Source organism: Labrus bergylta, chromosome 16, assembly GCF_963930695.1.
Source record: "Labrus bergylta chromosome 16, fLabBer1.1, whole genome shotgun sequence".
NCBI lineage: Eukaryota > Metazoa > Chordata > Actinopteri > Labriformes > Labridae > Labrus > Labrus bergylta.
In genome coordinates, this window is record NC_089210.1 from 8,869,029 (window position 1) to 8,885,322 (window position 16,294).

The 16,294-nt window shown below is 42.3% G+C and overlaps 2 protein-coding genes across 2 annotated transcripts; one reads left to right on the plus strand and one right to left on the minus strand.

Annotated features, from left to right (window-relative positions):
• Positions 1-202: 202 nt before the first annotated feature.
• Positions 203-3,635, minus strand: LOC109992935 (perforin-1). The gene is made up of 5 exons (XM_020645722.3): positions 3,517-3,635; positions 2,660-3,235; positions 2,405-2,543; positions 2,101-2,312; positions 203-1,792 (listed from the first exon to the last, which is right to left on the minus strand). Exons 2-5 carry the CDS (start codon positions 3,190-3,192, stop codon positions 922-924), a joined length of 1,755 nt encoding a protein of 584 aa, XP_020501378.2. The 5' UTR covers positions 3,193-3,235; positions 3,517-3,635; the 3' UTR covers positions 203-921.
• Positions 3,636-5,555: 1,920 nt separating this feature from the next.
• Positions 5,556-15,141, plus strand: paqr4a (progestin and adipoQ receptor family member IVa). Its single transcript, XM_020645734.3, has 3 exons — positions 5,556-6,732; positions 9,063-9,281; positions 10,312-15,141. The coding sequence occupies exons 1-3, from the start codon at positions 6,459-6,461 to the stop codon at positions 10,743-10,745; spliced, it is 927 nt and encodes a 308-aa protein (XP_020501390.1). The 5' UTR covers positions 5,556-6,458; the 3' UTR covers positions 10,746-15,141.
• The last annotated feature ends 1,153 nt before the right edge of the window (positions 15,142-16,294 follow it).

The window sequence follows — 16,294 nt, forward strand, 5'->3', positions numbered from 1 at the left end:
TGAAGTGGTGATAGGCTTTGGCCATACTTAGTGAGAAAAGGAAGTTGTCACACTCTAAGTACAAATTTCCTAATTTCAGCTCAGGAAAAAGTACATTGATAGTTGCATAGCAATAAGCTAGGATTAAATGTAATGAACCTAGTGGTAAAATTTGACAGTTTCAGCAGTAAGCACAAAAAATTAAATACACACAACCAATAGATTTGTTGTTATATGAAAACTTTTATTAAAGAACATAAAGGTAAATCGCAGATTTATATTTTTATATCAGCATCAAGTAGGTAAGATATTGAACAACTTAAAAAATATATTTGTAAAAATATGAGTAATATGTTTTAGAAACCGTACTCAAATAGCCCGCAAAGAATCAAAAGGTTAACAGTTTGAGTTAAAGAAAAGAAACACATTTGTAAGGCGCTGGTTTCGATCATTGGTTAAATTGCACGTCCCATGTACAGAGGGCTATAGCCTTTGAAGCGGCGGCTGTGGGTTCGACTTCAACCCTCAGCCATTTACTGCATCTCTTTCCCTGCTCAAGTCACTGTTCTGAATCTATCCAATGTCCTGTCCTCTCAAAAGACGGCATTAAAAGCCAAAAAGCGAATCATAACAAAACAGCTTTGTACATGTTTTAAATGCCCGTATAAAGGCAAGAAAATACAAAAAAAAAGACCTGTAAGAGATATGGCAAAAACAATAAATTGTTGGTACAAGCTACATTAAGTCAGAGTCATGATAGAGATTTTTGAATTAGAAGTTAACATATGAGATGAGCAAATAAAAGCATTTTTTTTTATATTCAGTTGCAGACACGTTGTCAACGATAGTTTATGAATCTCTCTCTTACTCCTCTATCGCTTATCTTTTTCATTGGTATTAAAGATAAGCATAAGTAAGGCCAAACGCACGTTTTATATTACCTCAACCTTTTGAAAATGCTGCACTAACACTCTGGTTTGTCTTTGAGGTTGTTTTGTCCAGGAACACGCCCATCTCTAACAGAATGGCCTTTGGAACAGGGTGGGCATGACGGGACACATACAGCTTCTTCAAATGTTCACTCATAGGTGACGGTTTGTAGTCCATGCATAAAGCACCAGACAGACTTGGAGCACATTTGACCTCCCACTTAAAAAAGAGCTGACCATGGTTCAGGTTACAAAGATCCTCCTTAACTCCTGCGGACAGAGCTTGCTCACATTGTCCCAACAGATCATCGTCCCAGTTGTTGTCCTTATCCCACACTTGAAATGTCACTTTATTTCCCAATGACAAATCCTGGGACTGAAGGGGGACGATCATGGCCCAGCGTGGGTTGTTGTTGTTATGAATGACAGGAGAACGCTGGACCATCACCTTGTTAACAAACACTTTCACATAGCCATCTGTGGATGTGAAGTAGTCTCCCCTAAGACCAGAGGCTCGCTGTACAGTAATGATGACCTGCGCCATGCCCTTACGGGTCGGGCAGCAGTCTTGGTTTACAGCCGGGTCATTGTGACATTGGCAGACACAGGAATCCCTTGAGTCACTCCTCCTGCCTGCCTGACAGCGTTCACTGCAGTTCTTCCACAAGCCTTTCTCCAGGATGTAATGGCCTATTGCAGAGCGCAAGTTTACCCGTACAGAGTTGTTGATGGGTAGTAACTCGTGCAGGGAGTCAAGGGAGTATGAGATTATGTCTGGATTCTGTGGTATGGTATTAAGCCATTCCTTGTAGGCAGATGGATCTTTGTCAGCAGAAAAGAGTAAGTCTGGCTCTGTCGTATGGCCACCCTTTATTTCTGTGAACCTGTAGAGAAGAGTTGTTTCAACATCTGAACCAGGGCATACATTTGGACAATACTCTCTAGAAGTCAAAGACACATAAGGGTTGAACTTTAATACCATCAAAAGCAAAAAATTTGTTTGGACTTAGCCATGCAAGAAAGTTAAGGCTTACACCATTGTTGCACACGGAGAGTGGTTCTTCGATTTGGAGGAATATTTGAATATGTGACATAAGTCGGTAAACACAGTTGCCTTTCATGTTAAGAACAGGCAGTAAGAAGTGCAAATGAACAGACAATGTAACACATGTGAAAAGACTATGTCCCATACCTGTCATTGAAGAGGCTGGAGAAGGCGGACTTGGTGTCCATCTTGTCAGTGTCCTTTTTGCAGTGTTTTGATTTAGTTGAAACTGTAACATGGAAGCTAGCTGACGCTTCAGTTTCCAGGCACATACTAACCTCCTCCACACTAAGACCCTTTAGGCTGGCCTCGCACTGCCTGATGCTGGTTACAGATTGAACTCTTCCTCCCAGTTTCACCTGGAAATTATGTAAACACATTACACAAAAACTATTTTGATTTTTAATTTAAGAAATGCTAGAAATGGAAATATGTCGTCATTGTGGTTCACCTTGGTGATGTAATGTGTGCCAAAAGTGTCAATCAGTTTGTAATATTGTTGCTTTTGCTCAGAGCTGTAGATCTTGGGGAGATCATTCACCGCTTTCTGAAATTCTCTGTGCAACTTGGCACTCCTAGACACTCTGTAGCTGTTAAGAGAGACAACACAAATGACAGACCAGTATGAAACCAATATAAAACAGTATTGTAATCCAGCACTCAAGTAAATTTGTTGTCTTGATCAGGTACTTCTTTATCTCCTTACCTGTAGTACTCGCACGCCATGCCCTGGCTTGTGAAGCTGAATTTGTCATTCTTAGTTTTTTCCATGGAGTAATCAGCCAATTTAGAATCTGTACCAGCAAGCATCAGGGAGGCGCCTTTATTCCCTAATTTAAGATCTAGGTTTGCCTGCCAGTTGTTTTCAACAGAAGACGTGCTGGAACTGACCAGAGACTCACTGGATCTGTGGAGTTTACTGACCACTTTGCTGCTGCAGGACTGTATTGCTCTCCAGTCTACCACTGCCACGGGCAGCTTTTGCAGTTTGTTTTCCAGAAAGGTGTTCGTACACAGAGTGCATGTCTTGTCCTTGTTTTTCCACTTATTCATGTCGATCACAAAGGCCCCTTTACGTTCCATTTTGGTAATGTCGAAGCCTTCGCCTGCCAAATTGGTACCTGGAGCAACTTCTGCATCTAGGCACTGTTTTGGTGACCCCTCTATGCATGACTGATTTGTCGACTGAGGGAGAGACAGCAGGAGGAGGGCAAAGATGCACGTTTTCAACAGACACATGTTGCTTTGTAGTTTGGTGGTGGATGCAAACGGATGGTTTATTCTGAATAAGAAACATAATAATGCTAGTTTATTCAATATTTACAACATATTTAGTCACATTAGTATAAAACTCATAGCACTGTTGCTCTTACAAAGTCATCCACATGACTTTTGGATTTTAGTTGGTTTACTAAAGAAGATATTTTGCCTTTAAAAAGAAATTCCTTTTTATACTGTTTAACACCATGTAACATGATTTTTTTTTTAAGACAGTGTAAATTGATTCATTAACAAGAACAATAGTGACAGTATTACTAGAAGTTGTAATAAGAAAAGACTCACCTCTATCTTGAGTGTTCATGCTGCATGCATGAATAAAAGTGTGCAAAAAATGTAGTCAGTTGGTTTTAAAGGCGACCGAGGTGGGCAGATCATAATGGGGGGGGGGGGGGGGGGGGGGGCGCGAAGTGCTAAAGTGGTTTAACACTGATGTTCAAACTATTGAGCTGTTTTTTCTCCAGTCGTGGTTGGTTATACACTGTGGCCCTGAAACATGACAAAATGTGATCACAGTATTGGGAAGTATCACTGGAAATTCTTATAAATTTGTCTTGAGTATTAATATGATTAAATATTGATATCCTGGTGGGAGTTAAGGGTTCTCCTAGACCTAGATGACAATGCTCCCATACAGATACAAACTTTGCCTCCATTCTTAAACATCTGACAAGTTAATAGTCCATCGTAAAAGGAGGTCTTGTCGGTCAAAGTCCTAAGATGTTTGTGTGTAGGTGGCTATAAGTCATAAGTTTAAAGCAGGGGTGAGGTAATATGACTCATCAAGAGCTTCAACAGTCATTTCTCATGGAGGACCTTACCTACTGACTTCAAGTGCTCCTTTGAAACTTCTACCTTTGATGCATCAATTATATTTTTGCTGTTATAAAAACTAAATTTACCATTTTAAAACAAGCAGATGTAATGGGTGTTTTTTCTTTTTACAATTAGAAAGTCAAGCTGTGTATATGATAATCGAGCACTTGACTTTAACAGTCATGGTTATCAATATTGATTCATTTATAGACCTGCATATTCCATTGTGCATACTAGTTTTTTTCAGAAATGTATCATACCCAGTACTTTTTCATGGCTAACCTCAATTAATAACCAAATAACTTAAACACTTAAACCCTGTATTACTATTCAGGGTAAACACCTTTGTTTTTTTTTTTACAAGTTGGAACTATAAAATAATAACCATGTTTTTTGTGTTTATAAGATCAGTTTAGATTATTCTTTGTTCTGGTATTGAGGTATGATTCTGTCAGTGTTGGTGTTCACATTACAACAATATGACCAGAAGTGAACAGATTGTGCTTTCAAAGTAAAATTTGACCTTTAATTCAAACTCTGTTTAAAAAAGTTTTATATTTATTTGAAAGAGTGAGCTTGATTACTAGGCCAGCTAAGAGAGCTGCTTGTTGAGGGCGCCAGTCTTTCCCAAGTTCCTGCTTTTATTGTGCGTCTTTTGTCATTGGTAATGTTGTTGATTAAAAATTGAAAACTTTTGGGTGTGTAGTATTGTTTCTGTGCAGGTTGACAGAGTGCAATGCAGTAAGGGGAAAGCATTAGAAAGCTATAGGGCTGCACTTTTTCAAAGACAAATATTTGCTTTCGGCCCTCCCACAGGGCGTTGTCATCATCCCCTAATGTATATGTGGTGTTTAACTTAAGTCAACTCAACACTGTGAACACATGAGCTTCCTAAGTACACTTTCCTGTTTGTTTGAAAATGTAGGATATTTTAATTGTATTAGTACAGGAACCTAAAATCTCACACTAGATTTGGATAGAGGGAAATGAATCTGAACGTCAATTTAATTTCAGTCTTTCAATATTTTAGCGGGTAAAGGCCAAGAGTGATATCAATATTTCAGGAGACTCATTTTTGATAAAGGTAAAATGTGTGGTAAAACAACATAATAATACATTGGGTTGGGAACCGGAGGGTCGCCGGTTCAAGTCCGGGTGCGGACCAAATATGGAAGTTGGTCTGGTAGCTTGTATGTGTGTGTTCATGACTTACAGAGTGTAAAAACTGAAATCTTAATCATCATTATACTAGTTATTTTCAGTGCAAAAGAATGTGATGCAAAAAATAATCAGGGTTGTTATTGATCATATCGTTATTGTAACTTAAATCAATTAACTGCAGTAGGATATACCCCCCCCCCCCTCTATAACCTACAGCTAACGTCCTGGGGAAACGTAGCATGTTCTTAGGTGTAAAGGTTTATTTTGAAAAACAATGACCGGAAGTGTCGTCATTTGTCATCCATGTAACTTGACAGTTGTGTTAGAGGCGATGCAGGGGACTTAAGGCCGCCAGAGGAGACACCGCATTTTCAAAGGAATATACCTCGCCAGACACAATGACGGAAAATAAACGGATAGAGTGGATGTTGAGGAAACCGGATATAAGCTATAAGGCCCGGACCGTGAGTGCTTGGAGTCACCCAGCTCAAATCTCAGCAACCCCAGTGACAGGACATCGGTAGCCGACTTCCCGGCTTTGCTAGCCCCGCAGTCCCTTCCTCTTTAATCCCCCCCCCCCCCACCACCACCTCCAGCTCCAGAACCGCGGATGTCTGATTTTCTTTTTTCCTATCACAAAACAAAAACTTGCCCCTGTCAGACGGATCTCAACTGAGCGTACAACACCTGTCTGCTTTCAATCAAGTACTGAAGGTATGACCTGCTAGTCCTCTGCTGCGAATCTGACCGCTAGGTATCAAGCTAGCGTCATCCGGAGTTGGATGGGACACCCACAGCATCTCCTGCGACCCGGGACGCGTTGCTGGAGCCTTCCTCCGCACGGGAACGCCAACTAACGAGGAAGTGGCTTGGGGAAAAAAAAAAAAGAAAAAAAAAAAGAAAAATGTCGAGGTAACATTGTCTCTCATCCGCCCCAGCGTCGCAGGTGCCACAACGGGACAGCTTTTAGATGCCAAATGTGATGACCGCACTGAGCTTGCACCATGTATGTGGCCGGCCGCGTCTGTCTCCAGCCTTGCGGATGACGCTCACTCGGGCACCGGGGGTCGAGAGCAGTCAGCAGCAGCAGCAGCAGCAGCAGCAGCGGCGGCGCGGATACACCGTCGCCGGGTAGTTGCTGTGAGACTCGGACGTGAGCCCTGCTAGCGGCAAGCTAAGGAGGCTAACAGCACAATATTTTTGCAACAACAACAAACAAAAAAAAGAGACCCAAACAACTACCTACACCAATGGTATCCCATAAGGTTTTAGTCGCAATAATATTACTAAATGTGTATATAGGTGTACAGTCTGTTTTTTACTTTTTCGGCGGCGTCATTTTAACGGTCCTGTTTGCTATGGCATTTTTAAATGGACCCAGGCTGCTGGACTGGGCGAATTCTCCTCCCCATCTTCAGTTTAATAAATACGTCCTGACGGGATACCGGCCAAGCTCCTCTGTGCAAGACTGCATCAGAAGCCTGTTCTACCTGCACAATGAACTCGGAAACATATACACTCACGGTGAGTGCAACAGCTTTACGTTTAACTTGCTTCGTCGGTGTTTTCTCAGATTTTTTTTTGTGCAGACCGGTGTGACTTTTTTGAGTGTTAACTTGCACACCCGTTCAGAGAACACCTCAGCACCTGCAAGAATAAAAAATAAAAAAGGATGCCAAGCCAGAGCACTGCTGCACTGTCTGCACCGAGCACTGCACACATGATTTAACTCCTTCAGATTTGAGCTCATGCATGTTTATCCACACCTTAGTGTCCTTGTGATTGCTAATCCAGAATAATTCACATTTGGGAGTTTTTAATGTATTTTTTTTTAAGTGTAAAAATATTTCAAAAAGTGGCAGGAGGTTTTAGATATTACATAAGTCTTCAATTTGACTTGTACATTAACTCAGGTTGACCTGCGCACTGTGCTGATTTGAAAGTTGTCATACAGTTCTAACATAATTAACCAAGTGATTGTGATGGCAGAGAAAAAACATGTTTTTCTTGATGATTAAAACACAGGGGCGCAGGTTGGCCTAAGTGGTTAGTTTGCACGCCCCATATTCTTGAGGCTTTAGTCCTCAAAGCATAACTATAACTAAACAGAGGCCAAAAATAATTCTTTAAAAAAAAAAAAAGAACACCAAATAATATTTACTGTATGTGTGACACGTTGTAGAGTTAAGTTTGATTTAAAATGTCATGTAAATCTCTGCCAAGATGAAGACAGTTTAAAAAAACCACAAAAAAAAACCAATGAGAGAAATTCTTTCAGGTCCAATTCAATGAAGAACGGTTATGAAAACCATCTGTTATCAAATAAGAAGGAATTTATTTATTACACAAAAATATGTCTGTTTTAATAGGTCAGGGCTCGTCACAATTAATTCCAGTTATATTGTGATCTGTGCAACCAGAGGTTAGACTGTGTGTCAGCATGTTAGCAATCTACACACTTTTATACTATTCTCAGACTAAAATGATGACACCACCAATTGCCTGGCAACATGTTTCTTTGCCCCTCTCTCCCCCCCCCCCATTACGTGCATTAAAAATTGCATCCTAAAGCCGTGAAGAGTGCAGCGAGTTCACCCTTCGTGTGCTTGTGTGACTTCTGAGCCACTGACAACTTCCTCATTGTGAAGGTCGTCACTTCATGGCACTTTACTCGCCAGCTAGTCGCACAATAACTGCAGTGATGATCACCAGGGAAGTGGCCCTGGAAGGCTTGATAACAGCCCAGTGACGTCAGCTGAGCTTATAACCTACAATGCGCCTTTAACGCCGCCCGTCTATATAAAGAAGTGATGTTTAATCCAGTGGGCTTCTGTCCAGTTCTTTCAAATTCAGGAGAAAGTATGCAGAGCAGTGCTTGTCTTGTTTTTCTTCTTTGTTACTCATGCTTAAACATTTAAGGTGAAGTTTAACAAACTGGTTTGTTTGCATATCTCTTCACACCCTGTGCACAACTCTCAGAGCTTTGATTCAGCCCTCATAGGAGCTGAGAAAGGCCAGTTGTCTTTGCATGGACGTGTGTGTGTGTGGGGGGTGGGGTGGTGGGGTGGTGGGGGTCGGGGGGGAGAGCAGAGATAGCATACTTAAAATAGATGTGTTACAGTATATGGCATTGCCTGTATCACCTGGCTGGTCTCTGACATTGGGAAAGGCAGAGTGAGCAAAAAAAAAAAAAAAAAAGGTGGGGGGGTTGATGCATGATAAATGATCGTAACAACTGGATGTGGATCAAATTTCAAGGTCTGGATTTTTTTGCTCACAAAGCAGTGAGCAGCCTCTCTGTGCCAAGAACAGACACTCCAATTTGAACTAGGTAGCATTAGCAGTGTGGCCCTCTGCTGCATGAAAATCAAAAGCTCAGCGTGAGCCTTGTCTCTCCCTCACAGGGTAACACTGATACATGTGTGCCAATCATGTGGGTTTCCGCTCCGCTCCACAGTATTCTTGCTGGTGTCTGCACACACTCAGCATTGTTGGGAGCCCTTTGCTGCGACTCGCTCTTGGACAGTTATAAAACAAGCCGCGTCCCCGGGCCTTCAAAAGTCCTGAGCTAGATAATCCATCACAGTAAACATGGCAACTTAATTTGGTTTTGTCAAAGTTTCTATATTATTTTATCGTGCTGGAGTGTTCATGTAACCGAAGGTATTGTTTTCTCCCGATCCCTACACATCCACAAGGGGGGGTGGGGGGGGGGAAGAACATTAAATTGATAACATTATTGCAAAAAGTCTGCCCACAAAAGGTACAACAAAGGGATTTGTTTCACAGGCACATCATATGAGCTTTATTTAAAGTCACAGTTGAGCAACAACCTGTGTTATCTCTTATCCCAGGCATCCCTCTGGTTTGCTTCCTGGTGCTGCTGCCTCTCAACATTCCCTGGTCCCAGATCAGCGTCACCTGGTTGGGCGTGGTCCACTTCCTGGCTTGCCTGTCGCCTCAGCTGGGCTCCGTGCTCTACCACCTCTTCATGAACCACGAGGGAGGCGAGCCCGTCTACCACACCCTCCTCAAACTGGACGTGTGTGGAATCTGCATGATCAACACGCTGGGTGAGCCTCAGCACATTTTTTTTTTTTTTCACTCGTTTTTTGCATTCGACGTGGGCAGCACTTGTGCGTTATTGCCGCGCTGTGTGCTCGGAGGGGCAGAACTTCTCTTCATTGATTGTCAGTGATTTAACATGAAGTCTTTTGCGTGGAGGTTTACCAGTATTGATCTGTCAGAGCAAATTTGACAACTGAGTCAAGAGGCCTATGCCAAGCAATAATCCAAGTTCTGAAATGATTACTGTTCTGCCTCTGCTGCCTGTATTCGCCTATAATAAACAATGACAAGGGCAATATTTTACTTTTATTAATGCACTCTCAACAAGCAGTGTATCTTGGCCACGCTGCACATATATATCTGATAATAACAACAGAGTAATAATTCAAAATGTCATTGTTATATACGTTTGTCATTCAACCTTTCTTAACATAGGTTTTCTCCTTAAGGCAGCATTAATAGGACACAGCTGTTCCTTGAAAGTGAATGGCGATACATGCCTGGACCTTATTTCTTTTCCTTAAAGAAAAAGAAAAGTATCAACCCAAGCTTGGATTTGATGCTGTGAAGAAACAAATAATTAATACTAAAAGTCTGAGAGTCTATCACTTCAACGAACATTTGCTTCTGTGAAATGATTTCATTAGAAGTGTATTAATTCCCCATTGCTGAAGGGGACTACTTGAAATGATTTGCTTTGCAGAACAACAGGCTGAAGTGCAATTATTCAATTTCTTCAGCAGATTCTCCCATTTCCTTCTCCTTGTAAAACTACAGCTGAGCTTTGTGATGCTCATTATCCCCTCTTTCTGTCCCACCTTTTTCATCTCTCTTCAGCTTCTACTCTCTATTAAAGACTAATTGTGCAAAAAACTTGAAGAACAGAGAGCTCAGAGAACAGCGACTAACGAGGTTCAAACACCTCGACCTCTTTGCGTTTGAGTGGCTGCTGCTGAGTAAGACATCAGCGCTCCGTCTTTTTTTTTTTTTTTTTTTTCTTCTTCTTACTTTCCTTTGTGTGTTTCCTTGTCTCAGGGGCGCTGCCCATCGTCTACAGCACGTTGCTGTGCTACCCGTTCATCCGCACCGTGGCCCTCTTAGTCTACATCCTGCTCTCCAGCCACGCCATCTACTGTGCCGTCACGGCTCGGAGCAGCGTTCGCCGGCTGCGCTCCTTTGCCTGGCAAGCGCTTTTCCGCTTCTCCTTCTTCCTGCTGCGCTGGGTGGGCGTCGGCGGCGGCAGCCCCACGTCGCTACGCCACTTCCTCACGATGGACGCGCTGGCCGTGCTGGGCGGGGTCATCAACATCATGCGCATCCCGGAGCGCTTCCGTCCGGGCCTCTTTGACTACTGGTGCAACAGCCACCAGATCATGCATGTACTGGTGGTAGGCTCCATCCTTTACCTGCACTGGGGCGTGCTGGACGACCTGTTGTGGATCAACAGCTACAACTGTCCCTCAGACTGACCCCTCCCACAGCCCCTCCCCCCCTCCCCACCCCCAGACAAGAAGCACTGGGGTGGTCAATGAAAGACCTCTGGGGGAGGGAGGGGGGGGGGGGATGTGAGCAGGGAGTGGGGGGGGGGACTGATGCGGTAAGGTCAGACGAGATGTTGTCCGTGCATGTGTTCATCTCATGCGCTCCAACTTAGAATGTTCATATCTACGTTCATCTTGTGCGAAAGCGGGCAAAAGTTTGTCAAGTAACACGCACAAGCAGTTTGACTCTCTCACTTTCCGTAAACATGGACGAGCAGGTGTATACACACACACACTTACACACACACACACACACACACACACACACACACACACACACAGAGGATAATAGAGATATTCAAGCCAGTAAATCTAACAAACATTACTATAAAGTCTTAGGTAACGGCTCTAGTTAAAGGTTCCCGCGGATTTTAAAACCTTTACTTAATAGTAGAAGTTAAACTTTATTTGAAGCGGTCCGTTCAGAGAGTCTGCGGCTAAATGATATCACACACACTCGAGTCCTCTCAGATGTCACGGTTGCTACCTATGCAGCACATCCATATCTAAACTCATGAACACAGCATACACAGCACAACGCGCTGACACCCTCTCTCCCAACGTTTTTGAATACTACATGTACATAAAGTATTGCACGCAGCACTCATCGAGTTCTCACTACGTCCAAGTGACTTGAGTTTCACAGGACCGGTTGTCTTGTCCCCTGTTTCCTTGTTTTCCTGCCGCTGCCTCCTTTTTTTTTATTTTTATTTTTTTATTGACGCGCGTATCGATCTGATTTGTCACTCAGTGAGATGAAATTGGAGATGGGTGAGAAGGTTCATTCCTGAGCGTGCTAGCATGTTAGCCACGAGTTGACCTTGCTTGAAAGACTGCACATTAGGAGAAATCCTACAGTCTTAATTGCTCTGTTTTGCAGCCTGAGCTAAGTGCCAATGGAAACCGAGGCATTTTTTTTTTTTAAATCAGAAAAGGAAAGTTTCACACGTTTACAAGCTGTGTTGTTCAGTAGCATTACTGTTTGGATAAGTCTGTGTTATTTATTCTTTTAATATTTATGATAGGCTCTAAAGTTAACAAAGGTTGTCCTTACACAGAAGATACGTTTTAAGTTATTAACTGTCTAATATGTTTAAATGTTTTTATGCACATCTGTTGTTGAATAGCTCTCTAATGTTCACTTTCAAACAACAGAACAGTTAAAAAAACAAAACAAAACAAAAAAAACGCTTTTAATGACGACTACGTTTGAATGAGAAGCCAGCATGTGAACAATCGATCTGGACGAGCATGTGGCAGCAACACGCACTCAAAGCCGACCTTTGTATCAGCACACCGTGCACAGAATACTGTAAGGAAATAGATTTTATTTATTATTCTTTATTTATTTGTTTGCTGCTACATCGATAGTTGTGCACATGTAGGCTAGCTATACAGTTTTCTGTTGATACTGTGCAGGATCACCGGCTGACAGGTCAAGTTAGAGGTCGGAGAAAATCTTTTGTTTGATTCAGAGCATGCAAATCTAGAGGATTAGCTGCTTATCCTCCCACCCCTCCCCACACACACACACACACACACACACACACACACACACACACACACACACTGCTTTCACCGATTTTTGACTCCATTAATATTGTAGAAATAGATCTATCTCAGTTCATATAACATTTACACAAATTCAGCGATCGAGTATTTGACTTTTAAAGCAGCGCTCCTCTGAAGATTTTATTTTCATCTCATTTTTACTCTGGCTAGAAAGGAAATGTTTACTATATCTGGGGTGTTTACTGTACATTGACCCTACTTACTGATGGATTATAAGGGTCAGCCATTAATGCTACATAGCAGGTCACACTATTGCCACTGTATGCGTTGGTGTTGAAATGCACTGCTTTTGCCGTGCAGCAGGATTTGTGTTCTGTGACAGAGCATAACTTGACTTGCACTTTATTGTAACACTTTGAACAGTTTTTTTTTGAGTTAGAATGGAGTTGTGTTTTATAAAGCTGGCTTTGCCAAACAGGAATGAACCCTTTACATCCTCTTTTAACGTAAAAGTCACACCATGTCTGTGAAAGATGTCCATGATTATTCCTCCATGCTGTTTCAGTCACTGCTCTTAATTTGCTCCCTTTCTTTGTGCTCAAGACGAGCGACTTTAGAGTGGGGGGGGGGGTTTCTCCCTCAGAGGCCAACTTTACTTTTCTTAATGACATTGCACTTGTTTTTCCATGCCAACAGTCCCAGCCGCCCACACCCTAGAGTTGCCAATTCCGTCAGTCCCACTTCATCTTGACAAACAGGCTTCGTCTGAGGTGTTGCACATCCTCTGCTTCCTGTGCTAACACTGACTCATAGGTGAAGAAGGATTTCCCACAGTCTTAGTCACGTACACTAGCCTGAGACTGCACCTCCAGCCATTCTACTCCTCCCTCCTCTCACGATGCCGTCTCATTCTGACACAATGATTAATACCTGCTATGACCGTAGTACAATGTAAAAACTGAAACTGACGTATTATTGGCCATTGAATGAAACTTAAAAATAATAATGCATGAACGTAGCTGAGAAACTTACAAATTGTTAGCATTTGCTAATTCCAGTCCTCCACAGGTCACGTCACTGGCTCTAAGAAATGATTATGGTGGTAGCGGGGGGGTGTCGTTATGACTGAGCATTGAGGCATTACATCACTATCAAACAAACTGCTCTGTTCATCGCTCTCAAAAGGGCTTTGGACGGAAGTCAAATCAATTCTGAAACCTATTTAAAGTCCATATAAATAATGTAAATACATGTATGTAGATGATATATACATACAGTGCAAACCATATACCCTGATTCAGTTTTGATACACGATATGTAAAGGACAGAAACGTAAGAAAACGGGATTTGCCATCGATGCGCTGCTGCTCTCTTTCACAGCCAAAGCTAATAATGAAAGAGGGAAGCCGCTCGGTGCAGTGCTTTGGATTCATTTCAGAGACGCGTTTGCTTCGCTACGTCCATCTGTATGTGAACGACACAAAAAAAACTAAAAACAACTGGATTCAGTGTAGTGCCCCTTTGTGACCCTAACAAAAAAAAAATGCTCCTGTGCATTTAAATGTAAGAATGATTTTTTTTTTTTTTCGACACATGAGGAAAAGACATTTGTGACCATTGCGGGGTAATCTTGGCGGGCATGTGAATACCTCGTGACTACCGCTGGTCTATCTATGCATTATCAGCCGAAAGGATCATTAACGGTGATTTGTGTGTTTTGGGTAATAGCAGCTCTCTCTGATCCGCTGTAACGGAGGGCTCCCTTCGCTCTAACATCCTGGGTCTCCCACTTCTCAGGGTGCCATAACAGTAGCTGTAACATCCGAGACCTGACCTCTGCGGTCTGCAACATGGCTGCATCTACCTCCACCTGCCCTCTTTGTCCAGTCTGTTTGTGCTGGGGACTGGGGGGGAACAGATTGGACAGAAGGGAGAAAAGAAGGTGGAAATCGGGGAGTTTTTTTTTTCTCTCCTAACCATGTCACAGGAGTGGAACCTGGCCTGGGAAATTAATCTCTGTCCTTTTTTTGTCTGTATGTTATATGAGAAAAAAGAAAATGACACGGATGTTCGAACACATCACTAACAAAACAATACTCTTTTTTTTAATATAACACAGGTGCCGGATAGCCTGTTAATGACCTGTTTATAAAGGATTACATGTATTGTTATATACTGATTATTATGATTACTGTTATTCTGTGGAATCCTAATAATAACACTGGTCAATGTGTACAGATCATGAGACGAGCCCTTTGCTTTTGGATGGAGGGAGCTTTCCAGAGGGTCTGTCTGTTATTGTCTCTTCATATCCGCAAAGTCAAACGTCCAAGGGAGTGGGTGTGGCTCCATCTAGTGGAAGTTCATGTGCACTGATGCAGGCATTACTGTAGCCATATTGCAGGCAAATGAAACTAATTTGACAGGTTGTAAAAACTGTCAGCTCTGGCTTGCAGTTCCTCCCCAGAGTTGTTTTATTTTATACTCCCCCGACCGTGTATGTGTGACATGTGTGTATGAGCTCTCTTGTAGGACCCATACAAGCATGAAACGTGTATGCTGTCAACTTTACTTTCTCCCTCTCTGCACTGACGGGGGGGGGGGGGGGGGCCCTGATTGCGTCCCCCAGAGTGCCTCATTATCCCGGTCTGTGTGCTTGCAATGAATGCGCATGAACACAGACAAGTTTGTTCCTGTGCTGTAGCTCACCTGTCTGTCCATCATCAATGTTCTGTGTAACAGACAGGCTCTCACACTCCTCAGTCTCCAGCAACGATTGTGCAATAAACTGAAGTCTATATTTTTAAACCTGGCTATAGGTCTTTTATTTTGTCTCTGTTTCTCTTACTTAGATGTGTGCTGTTGTGCGAGGTTGAGGACTTGGTGTGTGTAGACATTTAGTCTCTTCTTCACCTCTAACAAGAAATTAAGATTCAGAGCATGAGGTCAAAGAGAAGCTAACTTTGACCGCATGCTAATTTTAACCAAAGGTTGAGAACATGTAGTTCAGTAGGTGTGTACTACTGCAGTTTGACATGCTTGGGTAGTTATCATGTTGGGATATTTCTTGTACCATTTGTATATATTCACACCAAGACATACATCATTAGCCAAAGGAACGGGGCTTTCTAATGCTATATAAAGCTAGACATGACATTGGGGGATGAGTCGACAGACATTCAAGTATATTTGAATTGGCTACCATATTTGCCCCTCAAATCTCACCCTGTTTCCTCCGTAATAAAAGCTTAAATCTGTTGATAAAGTTTTATACTTTCTAGACTTGCCTTGAAAATCGAGGTCAAGATTCTCTTCATTGACGTAACTGTGGATTTATCGGGCTCTTAAGTGAAGATTGGGAAGGTTTGAGGCTGTCATTTTCTGATGACTTTGGGCAAGGATGTCCATTATTTTGGTCGGGGAACTCTGAACAAGTACAGATGTTTTCAGCATGTGAAGAAAGGAAAACATTTCCCCACAATTATAGAAGCAAAATCCCAGAAGGCAAAGACGTAAAGTGACTCTCAGTAGTAGAACTTGGTGAGAGCCAAAGACGAGCAGATAGTAATATGAACATATTAAAGCTTATACTTCAGAATTGGGGTTATTTTGAGAATATGTTTGCATTAAAGTTAGGTGTACCAGTATAAATAGGAGCACAGGATACAAGTAGATATGAAGTTCTCTTATACTGTAAAGCAGCAAGAGGCTGATGAAGTCTAATTTCAGTTCAGGTTCATGTAAGAGGAATCACTGGAGTTCGTCCAGTAGTTAGGATGGCCAGGAGTCTGATGAGGCACGGTGAAATTAGATGAACCCTGCAATAATAGAAAGATGAGAAATGACCCGACCTCATGTCTTCAAGGAGTAGATTAGAGCGTGTGTTTCTAATTGCTCAGGTTAATTAAAAGTATTAGCTCAAGTTTAAGGGTTTAACACGGCCCTCCAGTGATACAGAATGTCCA

Bases quoted from the DNA above. Each gene is read 5' to 3' on its own strand.
- paqr4a (XM_020645734.3), top strand. From the start codon at position 6,459: ATGGTATCCCATAAGGTTTTAGTCGCAATAATATTACTAAATGTGTAT. The intron at 6,733-9,062 runs GTGAGTGCAACA...CTCTTATCCCAG, and splicing joins CGGAAACATATACACTCACG to GCATCCCTCTGGTTTGCTTC. The intron at 9,282-10,311 runs GTGAGCCTCAGC...TCCTTGTCTCAG, and splicing joins CTGCATGATCAACACGCTGG to GGGCGCTGCCCATCGTCTAC.
- LOC109992935 (XM_020645722.3), bottom strand. From the start codon at position 3,192: ATGTGTCTGTTGAAAACGTGCATCTTTGCCCTCCTCCTGCTGTCTCTC. The intron at 2,544-2,659 runs GTAAGGAGATAA...CTCTCTTAACAG, and splicing joins ATGGCGTGCGAGTACTACAG to CTACAGAGTGTCTAGGAGTG. The intron at 1,793-2,100 runs GTATGGGACATA...TCTTCTCTACAG, and splicing joins TCCAGCCTCTTCAATGACAG to GTTCACAGAAATAAAGGGTG.